Below are 17,613 nucleotides of genomic sequence, written 5' to 3'. Positions count from 1 at the left end.
GATATAAATCTGAATTATTTCCATGGTATACATGTATGCTATATATATATGCATGCTACACACACACATACAGAGATGAACCATATATTTAATAGCATATTATATATGTTACGTATTAATAGCATATTACGTATATACAAACTATATATGTATGTGCATATATTGGTTTGGTTGTTGTCCTTCGTCTTTGAAGAGGACCAAAATGACATCGCTATGATAAAGTGAAATTTCAGGGTGTCTGACTGTGGTTGATCAGACCAACATGAGCTCAGAATGCTCTATCACAGGTTGGGCACAGATGGTCCATGTGAATATTTCAAGTGGATATCCCAAATTTGTGAATCCTGCATTTCCTTTGTGCTGTCTCAATTCTGCTTTGCTCAAAGAGCACAGCACCCTTTCTGATGCGGGTATGCCATGCTGAGCAGTGCTGTGCCAGTGTCTCCCATGTTGTATAGTCAAATCTAAAGTTCTTGAGAGAGACCTTGAGAGTGCCTTTGTATCACTTTTTCTGACTACTATGTGATGGCCTGCCCCATGTGAGCTCTCCATAAAATAGTCTTTTTGGCACGCATACATTTTGCATTCAGACAACGTGGCCATCCCATTGGAGTTGCACTCTGTGAAGCATAGTTTGAATACTTGGCAGTTCAGCTCGAGCAAAGACTTCAGTGTCTGGTACCTTATCCTGCCAGGTGATCCTCAGAATCTTCCTAAGATAGTTCAAATGGAAGCAAATCAGTTTCCTGGCATGGCACTGGTAGACTGTCCATGTTCCACAAGCATATAACAACGAGGTCAGCACAACAGCTCTGTAGACCTTGAGTTTGGTAGTCAGTCTAATACCTCTTCTCTCCAAACTTTTCTTAGGAGCCTCCCAAACACTGAGCTAGCTCTGGCAATGTGTGAATCAATCTCATTGTCAATGTGTACATCCCTGGAAAGTACACTATCAAAGTAAGTGAACTTATCCACAGTATTCAAAACTTCTCCATTTGTTGTAACCAATGGTTCCACGTATGGAGGATGTGGTGGTGGCTGATGGAGCACTTGTGTTTTCTTGGTATTAATTATTAGACCAAAATTAGCACAGGTAGCAGAGAATTATTCCATACTTTGTTGCATCTCAGTTTCAGAGGCTGCACTGAGTGCACAATCATCTGCAAACAGAAAATCATGTACATATACTCCCTCTACTTTGGTCTTGGCTTGTAGTCGTTTCAAATTGAAGAACTTGACATCAGTATGGTAGTGGACCACGATGCCCTGTTTGTTCTCATTAAAAGCATTTGTCATCATGGCTGAAAACATCATGCTAAAGAGCATGGGAGCAAGCACACAGCCCTGTTTCACTCCACTGGCAACTGTGAAGGCATGAGAGCTTTGTCCATTATCCAGAACCCGGGCAAACATGCCATCATGAAATTGACATACAATATTGATGAACTTCTCTGGGCAACTAAATTTTGACATAATTTTCCATAAGCCCTCATGTCTAACAGTGTCAAAGGCCTTGGTCAGATCTGCAAATGTTGTGTACAGACCTCTGTTCTGCTCCTAGCATTTCTGCTGGAGTTGGGCAGCAAACACCATATTGACTGTTCCTCAGCCCTTTCTGAAGTCACACTGGCTCTCAGGTATATACCCATCTTCCAGGTGAAGGATCAGCATATTAAGGAGTTCTAACAAGAACTTTGCCAGAAGTGACTAAGAGAGAGATTCCCCTTGTGATTGTCGCAGGACAATCTATTCCCTTTACCCTCATAGAGATGGATAATGGAGGCATCCTTGAACTCCTAGAGGATAACCTCCTCTTGCCGTATAACCTGGAAAATTTCGGTCAGCTTTTGTTTGAGCAATGGTCCTCCTACCTTGTAAATCTCAGTTGGAATAGAATCAGCACCAGGTACTTTGCCCCATGAAAGGCGTCTAATGGCCCTCAAAACCTCTTCCTCAGTTGGTAAGGAGGAATTGACTTCAACCTGAGGTAAACAGTCAATAGCCTCAGCATAGATTGATGATGGTCTGTTGAGAATACTATAGAAGTGTTCAGCCCATCTCTCTAGGATCATGTCCTTATCACTAATCAATGTGACTCCATCAGCACTATGTTGTGATGCACCATAGGTTTTTGGTCCATAAATGCTTTCAGGGAACCACGAAAGTGCTTTGGATTGTTACTATCAGCATAAAACTGAATTTCATCTGCCTTCTTACCGAGCCAGGATTCCTGCTTCTCTCTAAGTTTTGCTTGTACTTTGCTTTAGATGGAATTAAATGCTGCCTTCTTAGGGATAGATGAACTATCCTACTGGTAAATCCTGTGGAGTTCTCATTTTTCATTTAGCAACTTTTGAATTTCCCCATCATTTTCATCAAACCAGTCTTGGTGTTTGTGAGTGTTCTGACCCAGATGAGCAAATGCAGTGAGGTACACCAAATCTCTGAGAGCTGCCACTTCTTTTCCACTCCACTGTTGCCAACTGTGTGTTAGCTCAACTTTCCCTTCAAGTCATATCAATAGTATATTATATAAATATACTATATATGTATGTACATATATTATATATGTGTGTATATGCATATATATACATATATAAAGTGCAAAAATAGAAATAGTTATACAGCACTTTAAGGTTTGCAAAATACTATGTATATGTATAGACACACATATAATATTAATAGCTAACATTTATATAGCATTTTCGATGTGCCACGCACCATGTTAAGTGATTTTTTCAATTATTATCTCATTTGGTTCTCATGACAACCCTGGGGGGTAGGTGCTATTATGATCCCTATTTTACAGATGAAGAAACTGAGGCAAATAGGTGAAGTGACTTGTCCAGAGTCACAGAGCTAGAAAATGTCTTAGGTCACATTTGAGCTCAGGTCTTCCTGACTGCAAGTCTAGTGCTCTCTCCACTGAGCCACCAAACTATCCTTACACATGATATATGTGCATATATAATCCATATGCAAACATGAATCATATTTATATACATATGTATATATATGCATAGTGATTTGCAAACCTTAAAATGCTACATAAATATTTGTTGTTATAATTATTATTCAAGTGTCCACTGGAACCATACAGCATCCTGTTCTAGACTGTGGGAGACAGGACATGAATAAGAGGTTGCCTTGTCCTCGTTGAAGCTACAGAAAAAGATCACTGAGCTGTCAAAGATCTTGGAGATAATTCAGTCTGATACTATAATTTTACAGATAAAGAAATTGAGTCCCAGAAATGGAAAATTATTTGTTTAAGATTGGAATCGTGGGGCAGAAATGTCAGTATCAAGCAGGAGAAAAGAGTGAACACTTAACAAAGGCAATTCTTTTGAATGCAATCTTTCCCTATAGCAAACAAATAAACAGATGCCCAGATCCTGATCTGCCCTGGACCCCTATATATTTTATAGTGCAGAACAAAACCCTTTCCTCCATCTCAAGCTGATTCGCATCCAGCTATTAGACCCACTGGGCTTTAAAAACATCGTGCCCAGCTAACCAATTCCAGACAGCTCATTTGACTTAAGTTAAAACATGACTTATAAATCAATTGTATTGTTCCTTGTAAAAAGCTCTTTATGAGAACGTTGTGTTCTTTGCTGCTGAAGATTCAGGGTCAGAATAACCTGCACTTTCCTAGTTTGTCCTGCATAGAAGTTTTGTTTTCAATCCTCTGAGTCTCTTCCTCAATGACTCTTAGCTCCTCAGAGTCAGAGAAGGGTTTTGAAGTGAGCCAGAGCCTGGGAGCACACCTCTCCAACCTGAAATCCCTGCCTTGATGTTCCAAGTCTCAGGCTTGAGTCATTGAAAATATGCCACCTACAATATGATGCCTTCTTCAGGGAATAGTCATCCTAAGGATGTAAAAAGATACAGGAGAAAGAATGCTAGATTTTGGAGTTCAAAGATCTGAATTATAATCTTGGCTCTGCCCTTCACTCTATGTTTGATTTTGGATGAGTCATTTGATGTCTCTAAGAGTGAGTTTCCTTATCTCTGAGTCTAGACTAAAGGATCTCAAAAGTTCTTTAAATCACTGATTCTACAATGGATTGGGAAACAATGAGAGTTGTAAGAAGGAATCTGACTGATGCCTCAAAGAGTGAATGAATGAATGGAAAAAAATTTAGTAGGGGCTTATTAAAGATATACTAAGATAGAAATATACAGATACAAAAATAAATATACCGTAATATATAATACATACTTATATAAAATAAAAAGATATACAGGAAGAAAAGCAAGATAGTCTTTGCTGTCAAGAGGATAAATAGTAAGTAGGAAGGAATAATATCCTTTGGTTATACGTAAGAGGTTGAGGCAATGTCGACAGTAAAAAGAGTGCTTGACTTGAAGTGGAAAGATCTGAGTTCAGATTCAGGCTCTACCACTTATTAACCCTGTGGTCTTGAGCAGCCACCTCAGGAAATTATTCAAACTCTTTAGCCTTAAATATCTTCATCTTTAAAATGAGAGGGTTGAATTACTTGACTTCTAAGGTCTATTCTAATACTAAATCAATGACACTATTAGCCTGTGATATGGAAAGTCTTTTCTAAATGGAGCCTGGATCTGCCTCCATAGACAATTAAATTCTGAAATTGAATTTTCACTGTTAGGTGTTGCCGTGAATATTTCCCTAATCCTACTGAGATCCATGGGTTCATGTTGAGGGGAAATTGTCTGATCTTTACATATGCTGCACTGATTGATAATAACCTTTAGGATCACTTCATGGCCTCCTCATCTGGGTCTGGTTTTAGGTTTCAGAAAGTTTTGCTTTATCAGTCAAGCTGGGTAAAGGAGGCAAAGGTGGAAGTCAATGACAAAATACCCTCAAAGGAATTCTTCTGAGGACTAGGGGTTCAAATCCTGCCTCTGACCCTTAGTACCTATTTGACCTTGAGTCACATCACATTACCTCTCTAAGACTCTGTTTTCCCATCTGTAATATGATAGAGATTGGTCTGGATGACTTCTGAGTTTGCTTCAAGGTTTTGTTATATGACCCTATTTTCCAATGACCGTATAGAACAGAAGTGTTTTTTGAAGGAAGGAGCTCTTTCCTTTGTATTCCCAGCTCATAGCACATCACAGGAATTAAGCAAATGTTTGTTGAATTCAGTTGAACTATCTTTGAATCTTTAGTGACTTTGCACATAATAGGCATATGAAATGGGCTGTGTTGAATTCAGAAAGTGAAATTGAGCAATCCTTTTCATTCACTTAAAATCTCCTCCAAAGGAGGACTAAACCCCCAGACGACTGACTCACTGAGCTTGGTAAAAGAATAATTCTCTGTCAACTTCATGTGTCAGTCAGTTTTGGGATTGGTGGGGCCATTCCAGTTGACTTTAAATGAGCAAAATTCATGCTGAACTGACTGATCTCAGTTATTCAGTTAAAGATTTAGCAATATTCAGTTTTTCAGGTCTCTCTCATAACTTATGTTCCTGTGAAAAATAGCCCCAAAGTGCGTCTTCAACCTCCTTTGCAACTACGGCATCTAACTGGGCCCTGAGTAGTACGTATTTCCCATCATCCATTCCTATCACCATCCTTTTTAGCAGCTTTGACATTTGCAGCGTTCCCAACACTTCAACTGTTAACAACCCAGTTAGCAACACAACAGAAGAGGATGTTTGTATAATCTTCTTTTGGCAAAGTGCATCATTGTGGGTGAACCATGTGGCTCCTTCAAGAATAAACAAGTACATTTGTGTAAAAAATGGAGGATCTTGGGCCAACTGAGAAAAAAGCACAGAAATCATCCTGTCTGAGATCATAATTAGCTTTCTGAGTTAGAAATAATTCTTAAGTGAGAACGTTGGCTTTGACTAGGTAACAAGGGATGCCTTCAACACCAATCCCACTAGGTTAGAATGTATACTTTTTGTGTGTAGAGATTGTTTCATATGTTGAATTTGTACCCCACAATGCTTGGCATAGAGTAGGCACTTAATAAATGTTTGTTGATTTGGTTGATAAGAGCAATGTTCTGCAGTCATAGTGTCCTGCCTTGGCAAAGAGGAGAGGATATTCCTTTTTCTCATTTTAAGCTTTACCATCACAACTGCATGGCATTCTTTTTTATTTTTGATGTTACTTGTTTGTTGCTTGGTTCATTTGTGGATTTATTCAATTATTCCTCCATCTATTTATTTATTCATCTCTCTATCTATCTACCTACTTACCTACTGATCTATCTGCCTACATATGTATTCATCATCCATCTATTTATCTTCCTGCCTACAGATCTTCTTTCTACATGTCTATCTATCTATCATCTATTTTTCTGCCACAGATCTATCTACCTACTTATATATCTATACATCACTAATCCATCTATCATCCTATCTATAGATCTATCAATCTCTTATTTCTCTCTCTCTGCCTGTCTTTCTCTGTGTCTTGTTCTCTCTCTCTGTCTCTGTGTCTGTTTCCTCTCTCTCTCTGTCTCTCTCTCTCTCTGTCTCTCTCTCTGTCTCTCTCTCTCTCTCTCTGTCTCTCCAGTCTTGTAGTTATTGTGCATATTTGTTATTTGGTTTTACTTGCTCCACTCTGTACTGGTCCAGAGAAATCTTCTGTGCTTCTCTTAATTCCCCATCGCCGTCATTTCTGATAGTATAGTACTATTCCATGATACTCACATCCCACTGTATGCTTAGCCATTCTGCAACTGACATCAGCGTCTCTCCATTTATAACTAAAGAAACAGACTCAGTGGCAAAGTCACTAACCCAAGGTGACCCACTGACAAGGTCACAAGTGGTGGAGACAAAATGCAAACCCAGGTCCTTGCACCCCAAATGAGTTCTCTTTGACGGCTCCTGCTTTTTAGCACAATCGAAATTTCTCCAGTCTACTTCAAAAGATGAAGACCACTGCATGAAGGTCTAAAGCTCTCAAGGTCTTTTATTGCTCATAAAATCAATAGTAAATTTGGTAGCAAATAAGTAGTAATGCTGACAGGAGCTGTAGCTTAAGAAAAAAATCAGGCTGTGGAACAAGTCCAGACTCTCTGCATGTGCTGAACTAACTGGAGGCACCTTTTGTCACTAGGGGGAAAGTGAAGCTCACATATGCCTTATTTTTAACTCTGCATTGGGACCCATTAGCTGGAATCATATCCCAGAAGCCAGGCTTGCTGCATTGTAAATTCATTAAATGAACTTTTTCTAATGAGGGTCTAAACCACAGAGCAAAAGTCTTCCCACAGAAAGGTGTTCTGCTAGAACAGCAACTGGTGATCTCCTCACAGTACAGTGATTAATGGTCACAGGAGCAGCCCCTGAATATGCAATCAATTCTGTTCTCCCAGTGTTGGAGTGGGTCATTCTGGGAGGATTTCTTAGGCTTCCCTAAGTGTGGGCACTTAATTCAAGATTCATTTGTCTAAGGACCTCTGGACAACTACTATATCCTTAAGACTGCTGGGTCTTTCTATCTGACCTTCTGTAGAACTTTCTTTTAGATGTGATCTCCATTCCAGTGAGGATATAAGCTCCTTGAGAGCAGAAATTCATTCATTTTTTTATATCCCCAGGACTTGACACATAGTAAGTGCTAAATAAATACTGTTTCATTCATTCATTTATTGATTCAGTCAACTATACATATTGACTCAAGAGACTTAATCCAGTTTTAAGCTATTAAAACTGCTCCAAGAATTCTGGGACACATTGTGTGTCTACATTACATACATATTATATATACATATATTATAAATATATGTACACATATATGTATATATGTGTATAATATGCTCATGTTATATAATATGATATATACACACATTATATATAACATATATATGTGTGTGTGTGTATGTGTATCTTTATATACACACACAAAATGTAATTCAGTTCAATTCAATTCAAATATTCAAGGCACTATGCTAGACTCTTGGGACACAAAGGCAAAAATGACAGTCTCTGCCTTAGGGAACTTATATTCTACCTGGATTGTTTGACAGCTAATGTGGTATTAGAAACTTAGTTTCCCATCCTGCCTCAGACGCTCACTCTCTGTGTGACCCTGAATAATTCACTTACTCTATCTGTGCCTGTTTCTCCATATGTAAAATGTGGGTACTAGATTTGGTGGTCTCAAAGGTCCTTTCTAGACCCAAATCTATGGCCCAATAAGTAAAAATATAAGATAAATTGAGAGGGAGGGAGTACTATAAACAAGGATAAGGAAGAGGAGACATCTGAGCTGAGCTTTGAAGGAAGTCAAGTGTACTTGAAGGTAGAATCAAGAAGTTCAAGGCTATGGCAAGGCATGGAGACAGCCTTCAGAATGGTCAAGTTGGGGAAGACCTCAGCCAAAAGCTCTACGGGCCAAGGGACTGGTTTTGTCTTGTGTGCAGTGTCCGGCAGCAAGTCGTTCATAATCTTTACTTGATAAATGTTTGCTGAACCTGTCACAATAATCTATATAGATTTTTAAGGCTTATTAAGACCAGAATTTACATTATTTCACCTGAGCCTCATGACAACCTTATGAGGTTTTACAGATAAGGAAACCAAAGTGTAGTCCTATGCCCAATATGCATTAATCTGACCCTCCTTCTTTTATACCATGTTGCCCTTTTAGAATCCCTCAAATCCTTCAAGGTTCAACCCAGAGATGTTCAATTCAGGTCTTCCTGATTCCAAGTCCAGTACCGTTCAGAGAATTATTAGAGCAGAAAGAATCAACAAGATCATTTTTTATTAAGCACCTTAGTATGTTCCAAGAACTGTGCTAAGCACTGGGGATACAAATGCAAATTTTTAAAAAACACAGTCTTTGCCTTTGAGGAGCTGAAAGCCTAATGGGGGAAGGTTGTTGTTTTGTCCTTCTTTCTCGAAGAGGACCATGACATCAGGGAGGTGATGCCACGACATGCAAGGGAATGGGATTTAAGTGAGGAAGGGTTGTGCAAAGTCACCAACCTCACTCTCTCCTCTGGAGCCATCTGGTTCCACCTCAAGTCCAGTGTTCTATGTTCTACTGTCATGCTGTTGCTGAAGTGAGAAAGATGGGGGACTGGAAAGATGGCGGTGACATCAGTGGAAATAGAAAAGCCTAGAGGAGAGGTGAGTCTAGGTCAGGAAGATAATGACTTCTACGTCAGACATGCTGAGTTTTAAATATCTATGGGTATCCAGTAAAAGACACAGAACATGCAGGCAGTTCATGATATGAGCACCGGGCTCAAAAGAGAGAGAGTAAGGCTGATAGTATAAATCTGGAAATCATCTAAAGATGATCATTGAATTAGTGGGAACATGTGAAATCATTAATAGATGAAGGGTTTTGAGAGATGAAGGGATTCAGGACAAATGGGGAAGACTTACAATTAGGGTGGAACATGTATAAACCCCACAAAAAAAGCTGAGAAGAAACAATGAGGCAAGAAGAACAAAAAGAGATGAGTGTTACAGAAACCTGGGCATGGGAAGTATATCCACTAGGAGGTGGATGTCAACAGCGTCAAATGTGAAAGAGAGGTCAACGTGGGATGAACAATGGGAAAAGACTATTGGATTTACAAATTACAGGATTCTTGGTAACTACAGAGAGAAGTTAAAAAGTTGAACCTTGAGGTCAGAAGATTGAATGCAAGGAGTGGAAATGGAGATAATGAAGATAAATAGTTTTTTCCTTGGAATCCAACTGCGGAAGAATGGAGAGATATAGGAGAATAGATTAAGGGATGCTAGGAGTCAAGTAAGGAGTTTTGGAGCATAGAGGAGTATCCTTATAGGCCTCAAGGAAGGAGCCAATACATAGGGAGTCATTGAACAATGTGGAGGGTGGGTGGGGATTAAAGGGACAAATTCCTAGAAAAGATGGGACCAGAGCATAGTAAGCAAGGATATGAGCCACCTTTTCATTAGAGACTGGAGCAAAGAAAGACAGAGTGGGGAATAATGCTGAGGGGTTCTGAAGTGTTGCATTTAGCAGACAAATGCTTTCTTATAAAGTAGGAGGAAAGATAACTTGTTGAGTGCTAACACAGGCTAATTTAGGAGGCCAGATGGGAGATGGGAAGTTCTGAAACCACTGTTGTGGGGAATGGGCTAGAGAGTCAATTAAGAACGAGTTAAAGGTTTGCCAGACAGTGATGGCAGTTCAAATTGACAGTGGGTAACAAATTTTTGGTGGATTTAGTTGGCATGGTTGTATGATTTCTTCAAGTATCATCCAATAGTTTGAGTATTGGTTCAGAGAATGATGATTGGTGGCAGGTGGTAACCCAGGGTTGAAGTATGGCCAGTCATCAGTAAGATAAGAGAACCAAAGATATAGGATAGTGTATAGTTGGTTATAGAGTCAAGACTGAGAATAGAGAAGAAAAGGAGTCCAGAACAAGAGTGAGAACTGGGTGAAAAGAGAGGTAAGAATTTGAGGTGAAAATAAAAAAAAAAGATTTAGGGAGAATGGGAGAGAGGAGACACAAAAGATTGGGTGGTTGTGGTCAGAAAGAGAAATGTCCAAGTTTTGGATCAAGGAGGCTGAATGCTTGTGCATGAAATGGAGTGATGGTTCAGACCATGGCAGCCCAAGAGGTCAATGACTTGGAAGAACAAAGTTAGCAAGTTTCTCTAGCCCAGAGGCCTCTAGTATAGTTAATACATGACTCAAGGAATAGCTAAAGGAGTGGATGGAGAAGTGAGAGGGAAAAGAAGAGAAGGAAGGGAATAAAAGAAAGGAAGAAGGAGAGTAGAAGAGGAAGGGAGAGGGCAAGAAGGAAAGCAAAGGAAGCTTACATTAGGGAGTGATGGCATGCCAGCATCAACAGCTTCTCTGAAGCCCCATTAACACTTTTTGTGAACTAGGTTGGTGGCAATAGGGTTTACTGCTTCAGTGACTCCTTATAAACTGGGCATATTTGTGTACTAATCACAGTACATAGTAACCATGCGGATACATTCTGTTTGAGCTGCACATTGCACTTTCTTGCTAACATCTAGGGGTACCAAGGGTTATTTCAGCAGATAATTTTCTGTTCTAATCTACTTATTTCCCTGGGGCCAGAAACTGAATATTTCTCTAAAAATAACAGTAATAGTCTCTTTGTTTAAACCTTACTGGAACAATATGTTTATAAGCAAAGAAAAGAGGCCTGAAAAATCCACTCAATTAAACCCCAATGAAAATTTGCTGATTTGTTTCTCTCCTTTCTTAGAGCTGCTTTGACAGAAGGATTCCAACAGCCCTCCCCTTCTAAATCAGGCAAGGCTGTCAATCTCCTTCGAAAGCCTTAACAACAGTAAATTGAGAGCCTTTGCCTTCAGAGCATACCAGGAGTCAATGATAAAAGCCAAATAACCCTGTGCGCTTTGTGGGCCACATGGGGGCTGTGGGTGTGCTGGGGGTTGGGGGTGCATCAGGCGAGGTGGAAAGTAGCAGAATGGAAGTCGGAGCCAAGTGTCTCTTTCATTCACATCAAATGCTTCCACAAAGACAGCGGAAGGGCACTGCTGACGTGCATACCCATTTAGCTATTATTCTAAAGACAAAACAATGGTTCCTCTCTAGAATGAACTTTGTACTTATCCAACAGGGTATAGTTGCTCTCTCTTGAGGTCAAATCAAATCAAATCAATTAAATCAGAAACCAAATTTTGAGTGCCCTCTGTGTGCCAGGCTAGTGTGCACCGGAGCTTTGTGCTGAGGGTTCCTTTGTCCATTTCTCCTCAAGTCTCCATTTACCGTAATACATGGTAACTTCCACGCTGATAAAAGGATGGACTGTCGATATTTTCATGGAATCATTTGTCTGATGCTCTTTTTGGGGCCATGCCAAAGCTGATTCATATAAGAAATACAGAAATAGACTAACCAATTGAAGCAAAAAGAAGAGAAATGAGAGATTATAGAAGAGGAAGAATGAAAGAAAATAACATTTTCTTGTTCCTGTATTAATCTACATTTAATAATCTCTCACTGAAGATCAAATGTAAGACAGTACTATAGCTTGGGGTAGATGGAACAATGATAATTGATGAGAGGGAAAAGGCAGAGCTGTTCAAAACTGGTTTTGCTTCTAGTTTTCCTGCCAAGGAGAATGACCTCCATACTAGACATCAAAAAGTTAGCTAATGGCAGGAGGGAGGCTGATATTTGAGATGACTAAGAAAGGAAAATAATATTATATATCTACTCTTGATGGTTGAAGTCACCTACCCCAGAGGAGTTACATCTCAGGGTATTGGAAGGACCAGTTGATGTGATTACTAAGACCCTGTCAGTGCTATTTGAAAGTACATGAACCAGAGAATGCCAGAAGGAAGAGTTATCAAAAAGACTGGAGTAAGATAAATATTGTTCCACTTTTCAAAAAGGGTTAAGAGAACAGTCTGTTAATTACAGGCCAATGGACTCGACTCAGATGGGTTGTTAAGGAGATGGTTGGTGGCCATCTAGAAAAGGAACAGATGATTGCAAAGGACCAGCCTAATTTGGGTAAGAATGGGTCATGACAGACTAATTTCATTTTCTTTTCTGACAGTCACTAAACTAGAAGATTAAAGCAATTCTGTCTGGACTTTGGCAAAGCGTTTGACAAACTATCTCATGTTATTTTTGTAGAAGTCACAATTCTTAGAATCATAGGATGGAAGGGATGGAAAGGAGCATTGAGATCATTGTGGGCTCGTTGAGGGTGGGAACTGTAGGTTTTTGCCCCTTTCTTTGTACTTAGCACACTGACTACACACAGGAGATACTTAATAAATGTTTGTTGACTCAACTTGACCTAATGTTAGTTCCTCATTCAATAGAACAGGAAATGGAGAAAGTAGAGAAGTCAAATAGAGGTAATACAATTAGATGAATTTGGAATTGATTGAATGGTTTACCTCAAAGATCAATCATTAATGGTTCGATGTCAATGGAGCATCCAAGAGAGGACCTGAAGGATCTCTGGTTGGCCCTGCCCTTTTTGATTTGTGTTTATGGTATTTTAATTAATGATTTATACAAGGATATCAAATTTGCTGATGATACCAAATGGGAGACACAGTTAACACAGAGAAGGACAGAGTCAAGATTCCGAAAAAGAGACCTTCACAGGCTAGAGATTTGGGCTGAATCTGGTAGGATGGAATTCAGTAGAGATAAATGTAAATCTTTAGTTTTGGGTTTAAAAAATAATTCTGTAAGTACAAGATGGGAGAGGCAAGGTGAGAGAGCAGTTTGTCTGAAGAAGACCTTGGGTTTTCATGAACTGCATTCTCTGTATGAGTCAGGAAGAGGCAACCAAAGCAAAAAGCTAATGCCTCTTGGACTGCATTCAGAGGGATGGAGCTTCCAGGAAGAAGGAGGTGACAGTGAGTTTGTAGACTGCCCTCGCTGAGTTACATTTGGAGATGGTGTTTAAACCCGGGAGTCACAGTTGAGGAAGAACTTTGATAAGCAAGACAACATCTGGAGGAGGGTTACCAGGAGAGCTAAGAGCCTAGAATTCAGAACATATTATGATGAGTTGAAGAAACTGGGGTTGTTTGGGTTGTGGAATGGAAGATCTTGGCCCATGGGTTAGGAGAGGTATGTTCAAGTATGTGGAAGAAGAATATGATTTGGAGGAAGAATATGATTTTTGTTTGGCTCATCCAGACAGATGTAGATGTTATGAGTGGAAGCTGCAAAGAGGCAAAATTAGGCTTAATGGCATGAAATGGCAAAATTAAGCTTAATGGCATGAAAACCCATCTAACAATTTGTTGTTGTTGAGTTATGCCTGACTCTTCATGACCCTATTTGGGATTTTCTTGGCAAAGATACTGGACTGGTTTGCCATTTCCTTCTCCAGCTCATTTTATAGATGAGGAAACTGAGGCAAACAAGGTAAAGTGACTTGGCCAGAGTCACAGATCCAATAAGTGTCTGAGGCCAGATTAGAACCCAGGAAGATGAGTCTTCCTGACTCCAGGTCTGGAGCTCTATCCACTGTGCCATATAGCTGCCCCAATTAGATCTGCCCAAAAGTAGAATGACCTGTCTGGAGATTTGGTGGCATCTACAACACAATGGGGTTTTGTGGGTATGTCATAATGGGAACTTCTTTTGGGTATAGGTTAAACTTCATAGCCCCTGAGGTCCCTTTACATGCTAATATGCTAAGATTTTGTGGGATCATCTGATTTACTGTTTGCATATCAGCATTTTAGGCTGCAATTTGAAAGAATTGGAAATTTCACAGGAAAAATAAGAATGAAAGATATCACTAAGAAAAATGTATGACTGAAAGGTGAGATGGGCTGATCATATTGTGAGGATGAGAGATGACTAGTGGGTATCCAGAGTGTTGAACCAGTGTTCTCGAGAAGTCAGAAGAAATCAAAGAAGGCGTCCATCATATTGGGAGGACTCCTTGGAGTGAATTTATGGGAGGATATGGACAAAAGTTTCACAGCAAGGGGAGTAATCTGTATTATAGGATGGGACTTTCAAATGAGATCCTAGGTCCTTTGGAACACTTTGGGATTAGGCATTATTAGAACCAAAGAAAAGCATCTAGGCAGTGCAGTGGATAGAACGCTGGCCCCGGAATCAGGAAGACCTTAGTTCAAATCCAGCCTCAGACACTTACTATCTGTGTGACCTTGGCCAAGTCACTTAACCTTGTTTGCCTCAGTTTTCTCATCTGTAAAATGAGCTGGAGAAGGAGATGGCAAACCACTCCAATACTTTTGCCAAGAAAATCCCAAATGGGGTCAGGGAGAGTTGGACCTGATTGAAAAACTACATGATCAAAGAGTGTAGAAACCTCAATTCTTAGAATCATAGGATATGAAAAATGGAAGGGACCACTGAGGTTACTATGAGCTCCTTGAAGCGAAGGACTGGTTTTGGGTTACTTCCTTCCTTCCTTTTTTCCTTCCTTCCCTCCTTCCCTCTTCCTCCCCTCCCTCCTTCTTTCCCTCCTTCCTCCCTCCTTCCTCCCTCCTTCCCTCCTTCCTCCCTCCCTCCCTTCCCCCTTCCTTCCTTCTCACTGGACCAAACCACACAAGTTCTTCAGCACTTTGTCCACGAGGAGCTCAGAATCTCTTGTGATCCACACTCATCACTGTGCCTGGCACAGAGTAGGTACTAAAGAAATGTTCGATTACTGATTGATTGGTCACTCCAAAGCAACCAGTTTACAATGAAAAATATTTATAACAGAACTGGTTTCTTTCAAATCTTGGATAAAACTTTTCCCCATTCCCAATGCCAATGTCTTTCCTGTGTTGATTATTTCCAATTTATCTTTTATAAAGTTTTTTTGTATATAATTGTTTGCATGTCGTCTCCCTACTCTCCCCTTAGACTTCTCATTCCTTAAGAGCAGGAACTCTATTTTTCCCTTGTTTTTATATCCCCAGTTTTAGCACAGTGCCAGGCACATAGGGAATGCTTGTTGACTTGACTCATGAGTTCTATATAAAACAATATAACAAAAAAATTTTAAAGGAGGGCACAAAAGTTAATCTTTTTTAAGAATCGCTGAATCAAACGATGGCTTTTGGAATTATGTGAAAGAAAGGTTTACAGTAGAAAGGGCACTCGAGCAAAGTAGTCTGCAGTTCCCTCTCCTAGTAAGCCTAGCTTGCAAATGAAGGGCACTTACTTTGATGACATCTTCATCAGAGGATTTACACTCCACTGACTCTGAGATATCCATCACGGCACTGTTCTCTTCTATGGAGACCACTCGGATGGGCACTGCTACTGTCTTCCCGGTAAGGATGGCCGTATTCAGAATTTCTGTATCCTGCCAACAGAAGCAAATACAACTGGGTGAAGCTACATCTCAAAGGATGTCTGAGGGAATTAGGATTCCAGGGGACAGGTTCAAACTAAATTCTCTCAAGTCAGGAGTGACATTTCAGAGACAGCTAGCTGGCTCTCAGCAATTTTTTTATTCTCTCATTCAGATCATGTTCAGTACAAGACACCTCCATCATGTACCTTCCCTGGAAGGTAGCTTCCTGAGAGGTTTAATAAGAATTCCACTTAAGGTTTCTAACTGGCTTTGTTTTCTATCCATTTCACAGACAACAGGCAGAGTACAATAAGCCAAATGATTTGACCTCAGAGGACACAAGGAGAGATTAGAAGCAGCGATCAAACTGTATTACTTACAAGATTCATAGACTCAGACCTCGAGTTAGAAGGGACCTATGAGGTCATTTACTTCAACTATTTCTTCTTAAGATGAGGAAACTGAGGCCCAGGGAAATGAAATGATTTGTTCAAGGGGCTTACATAGCTGGAGTTTTGGTGTGGGAGTGGAATTGAACTCCTGTGACTTCAGAGACAGGTTTCTCACCACCACACCATACTACCTCCTCCAAGATTTTTTTGGTCAAAAAACCAAACTAAACCAAAATATAACCCAGTGGACTTCTCATACACGAATCCATTTTCACCATTGTTGAGCAGGGAGTTTGGGCTTACCCTGTGTTCATTTCAATCAATTTTTAAAAGCTTTAAAATTTTATGATCTTTTTTGGTATCTAATATTGGGGTAATTCGGTGGTATAGTAGATAAAGTACTGGGCTTGGAAGCAGGAATATCTGAGTTCAAATCTGATGTCTGAGGACACAGTAACTGGGTGACTTCAAATCTGTTTTCCTCAGTTTTCTTATCTGTAAAGTGGGGATAATAATAGCACCACCTCTCAGAGCTGTTGTGAGGATTGAATGAGATAATTATAAAGTGCTTAGAATAGGGCCTGGCGCATAGTAAGTATTATATAAATAAATTCCAGTGGTTCTCTGTTACCTTTAAGATCAAATATAAAATCCTCCATCTTTTAATGCTTTTAACCTCCTGATTTCTTCCTACCTTTTCTGTAAAACATGCATTTATTGAGTACCTTTATTAATCAGGGACTGTTACAACTATTATCTTATTTTATCCTCACAATAGTCCTATGAGATGGATGTGAGTATTACACTTATTTTATAAAGCTATTAAAAGCCTGAGTCCAGATTTGAACTCAGGTCTTCAGGATGTGAAGTTTACCCTCCTTCTGCTATAACACTTAGCTACCTCTCAACAGCTGCTTCTGAAAAACCTTTCTGGTCTTCCCTCTGACTTGACTTCCTTCCACGTATTTTGCAATTCAATCACACTGGCTGTTTTGCTCTTCCTCTCCTACCTTTTCACTGGCTGTCCCTCACTGTTGAAATTCTCCCTCCCCTCCCATCTCATCTCAGGGGAATACCCTCCTCAGCTCCCATCGCTTGGCTTACTTGGTTGCCTTCAAAACTCAACTCAAATCCCTCATGCACAAGGTCTTTCCTCCCACCTTCCCCCCTCGACTTCCTCCACCAGACCTTACTCTGAGATTATCCTTAATTCATTCTATCTTTTGTTTGATGTAGTTGTTTGCATGTTGCCTCTCCCATTAGACTGGGAGATCCCTGATGGCAGGGACTGTCTTGACTTTCCTTGTATCCTCAAAATTTAACAGAGTACTTGACAAAGAGTAATTAGCTTAATAAATGCTTGTTGATTGACTGAGATGACCAGGTGTATCCTGAAGGCATTTCAAATGTACTTTCATGAGACTTAAATTTCCAGTGTGAGCATTTACACTTTGGAAATGG

General features: G+C 39.9%; 1 protein-coding gene across 1 annotated transcript in view; it reads right to left on the bottom strand.

Moving 5' to 3' along the window:
* The window catches only part of TMEM132C (transmembrane protein 132C), a 554,441-nt gene that overhangs the window by 47,003 nt on the left and 489,825 nt on the right, over positions 1 to 17,613 (bottom strand). The window contains exon 5 of the mRNA XM_072600717.1: positions 15,626 to 15,769. Within this exon, the coding sequence (XP_072456818.1) occupies positions 15,626 to 15,769 (144 nt within the window). The remainder of the gene's footprint in view (positions 1 to 15,625; positions 15,770 to 17,613) is intronic.

Source organism: Notamacropus eugenii, chromosome 4 (assembly GCF_028372415.1).
Source record: "Notamacropus eugenii isolate mMacEug1 chromosome 4, mMacEug1.pri_v2, whole genome shotgun sequence".
Lineage (NCBI taxonomy): Eukaryota > Metazoa > Chordata > Mammalia > Diprotodontia > Macropodidae > Notamacropus > Notamacropus eugenii.
The sequence above is the reverse complement of the archived record's forward strand: the minus strand, read 5'-3'. Positions and strand labels throughout refer to the sequence as shown.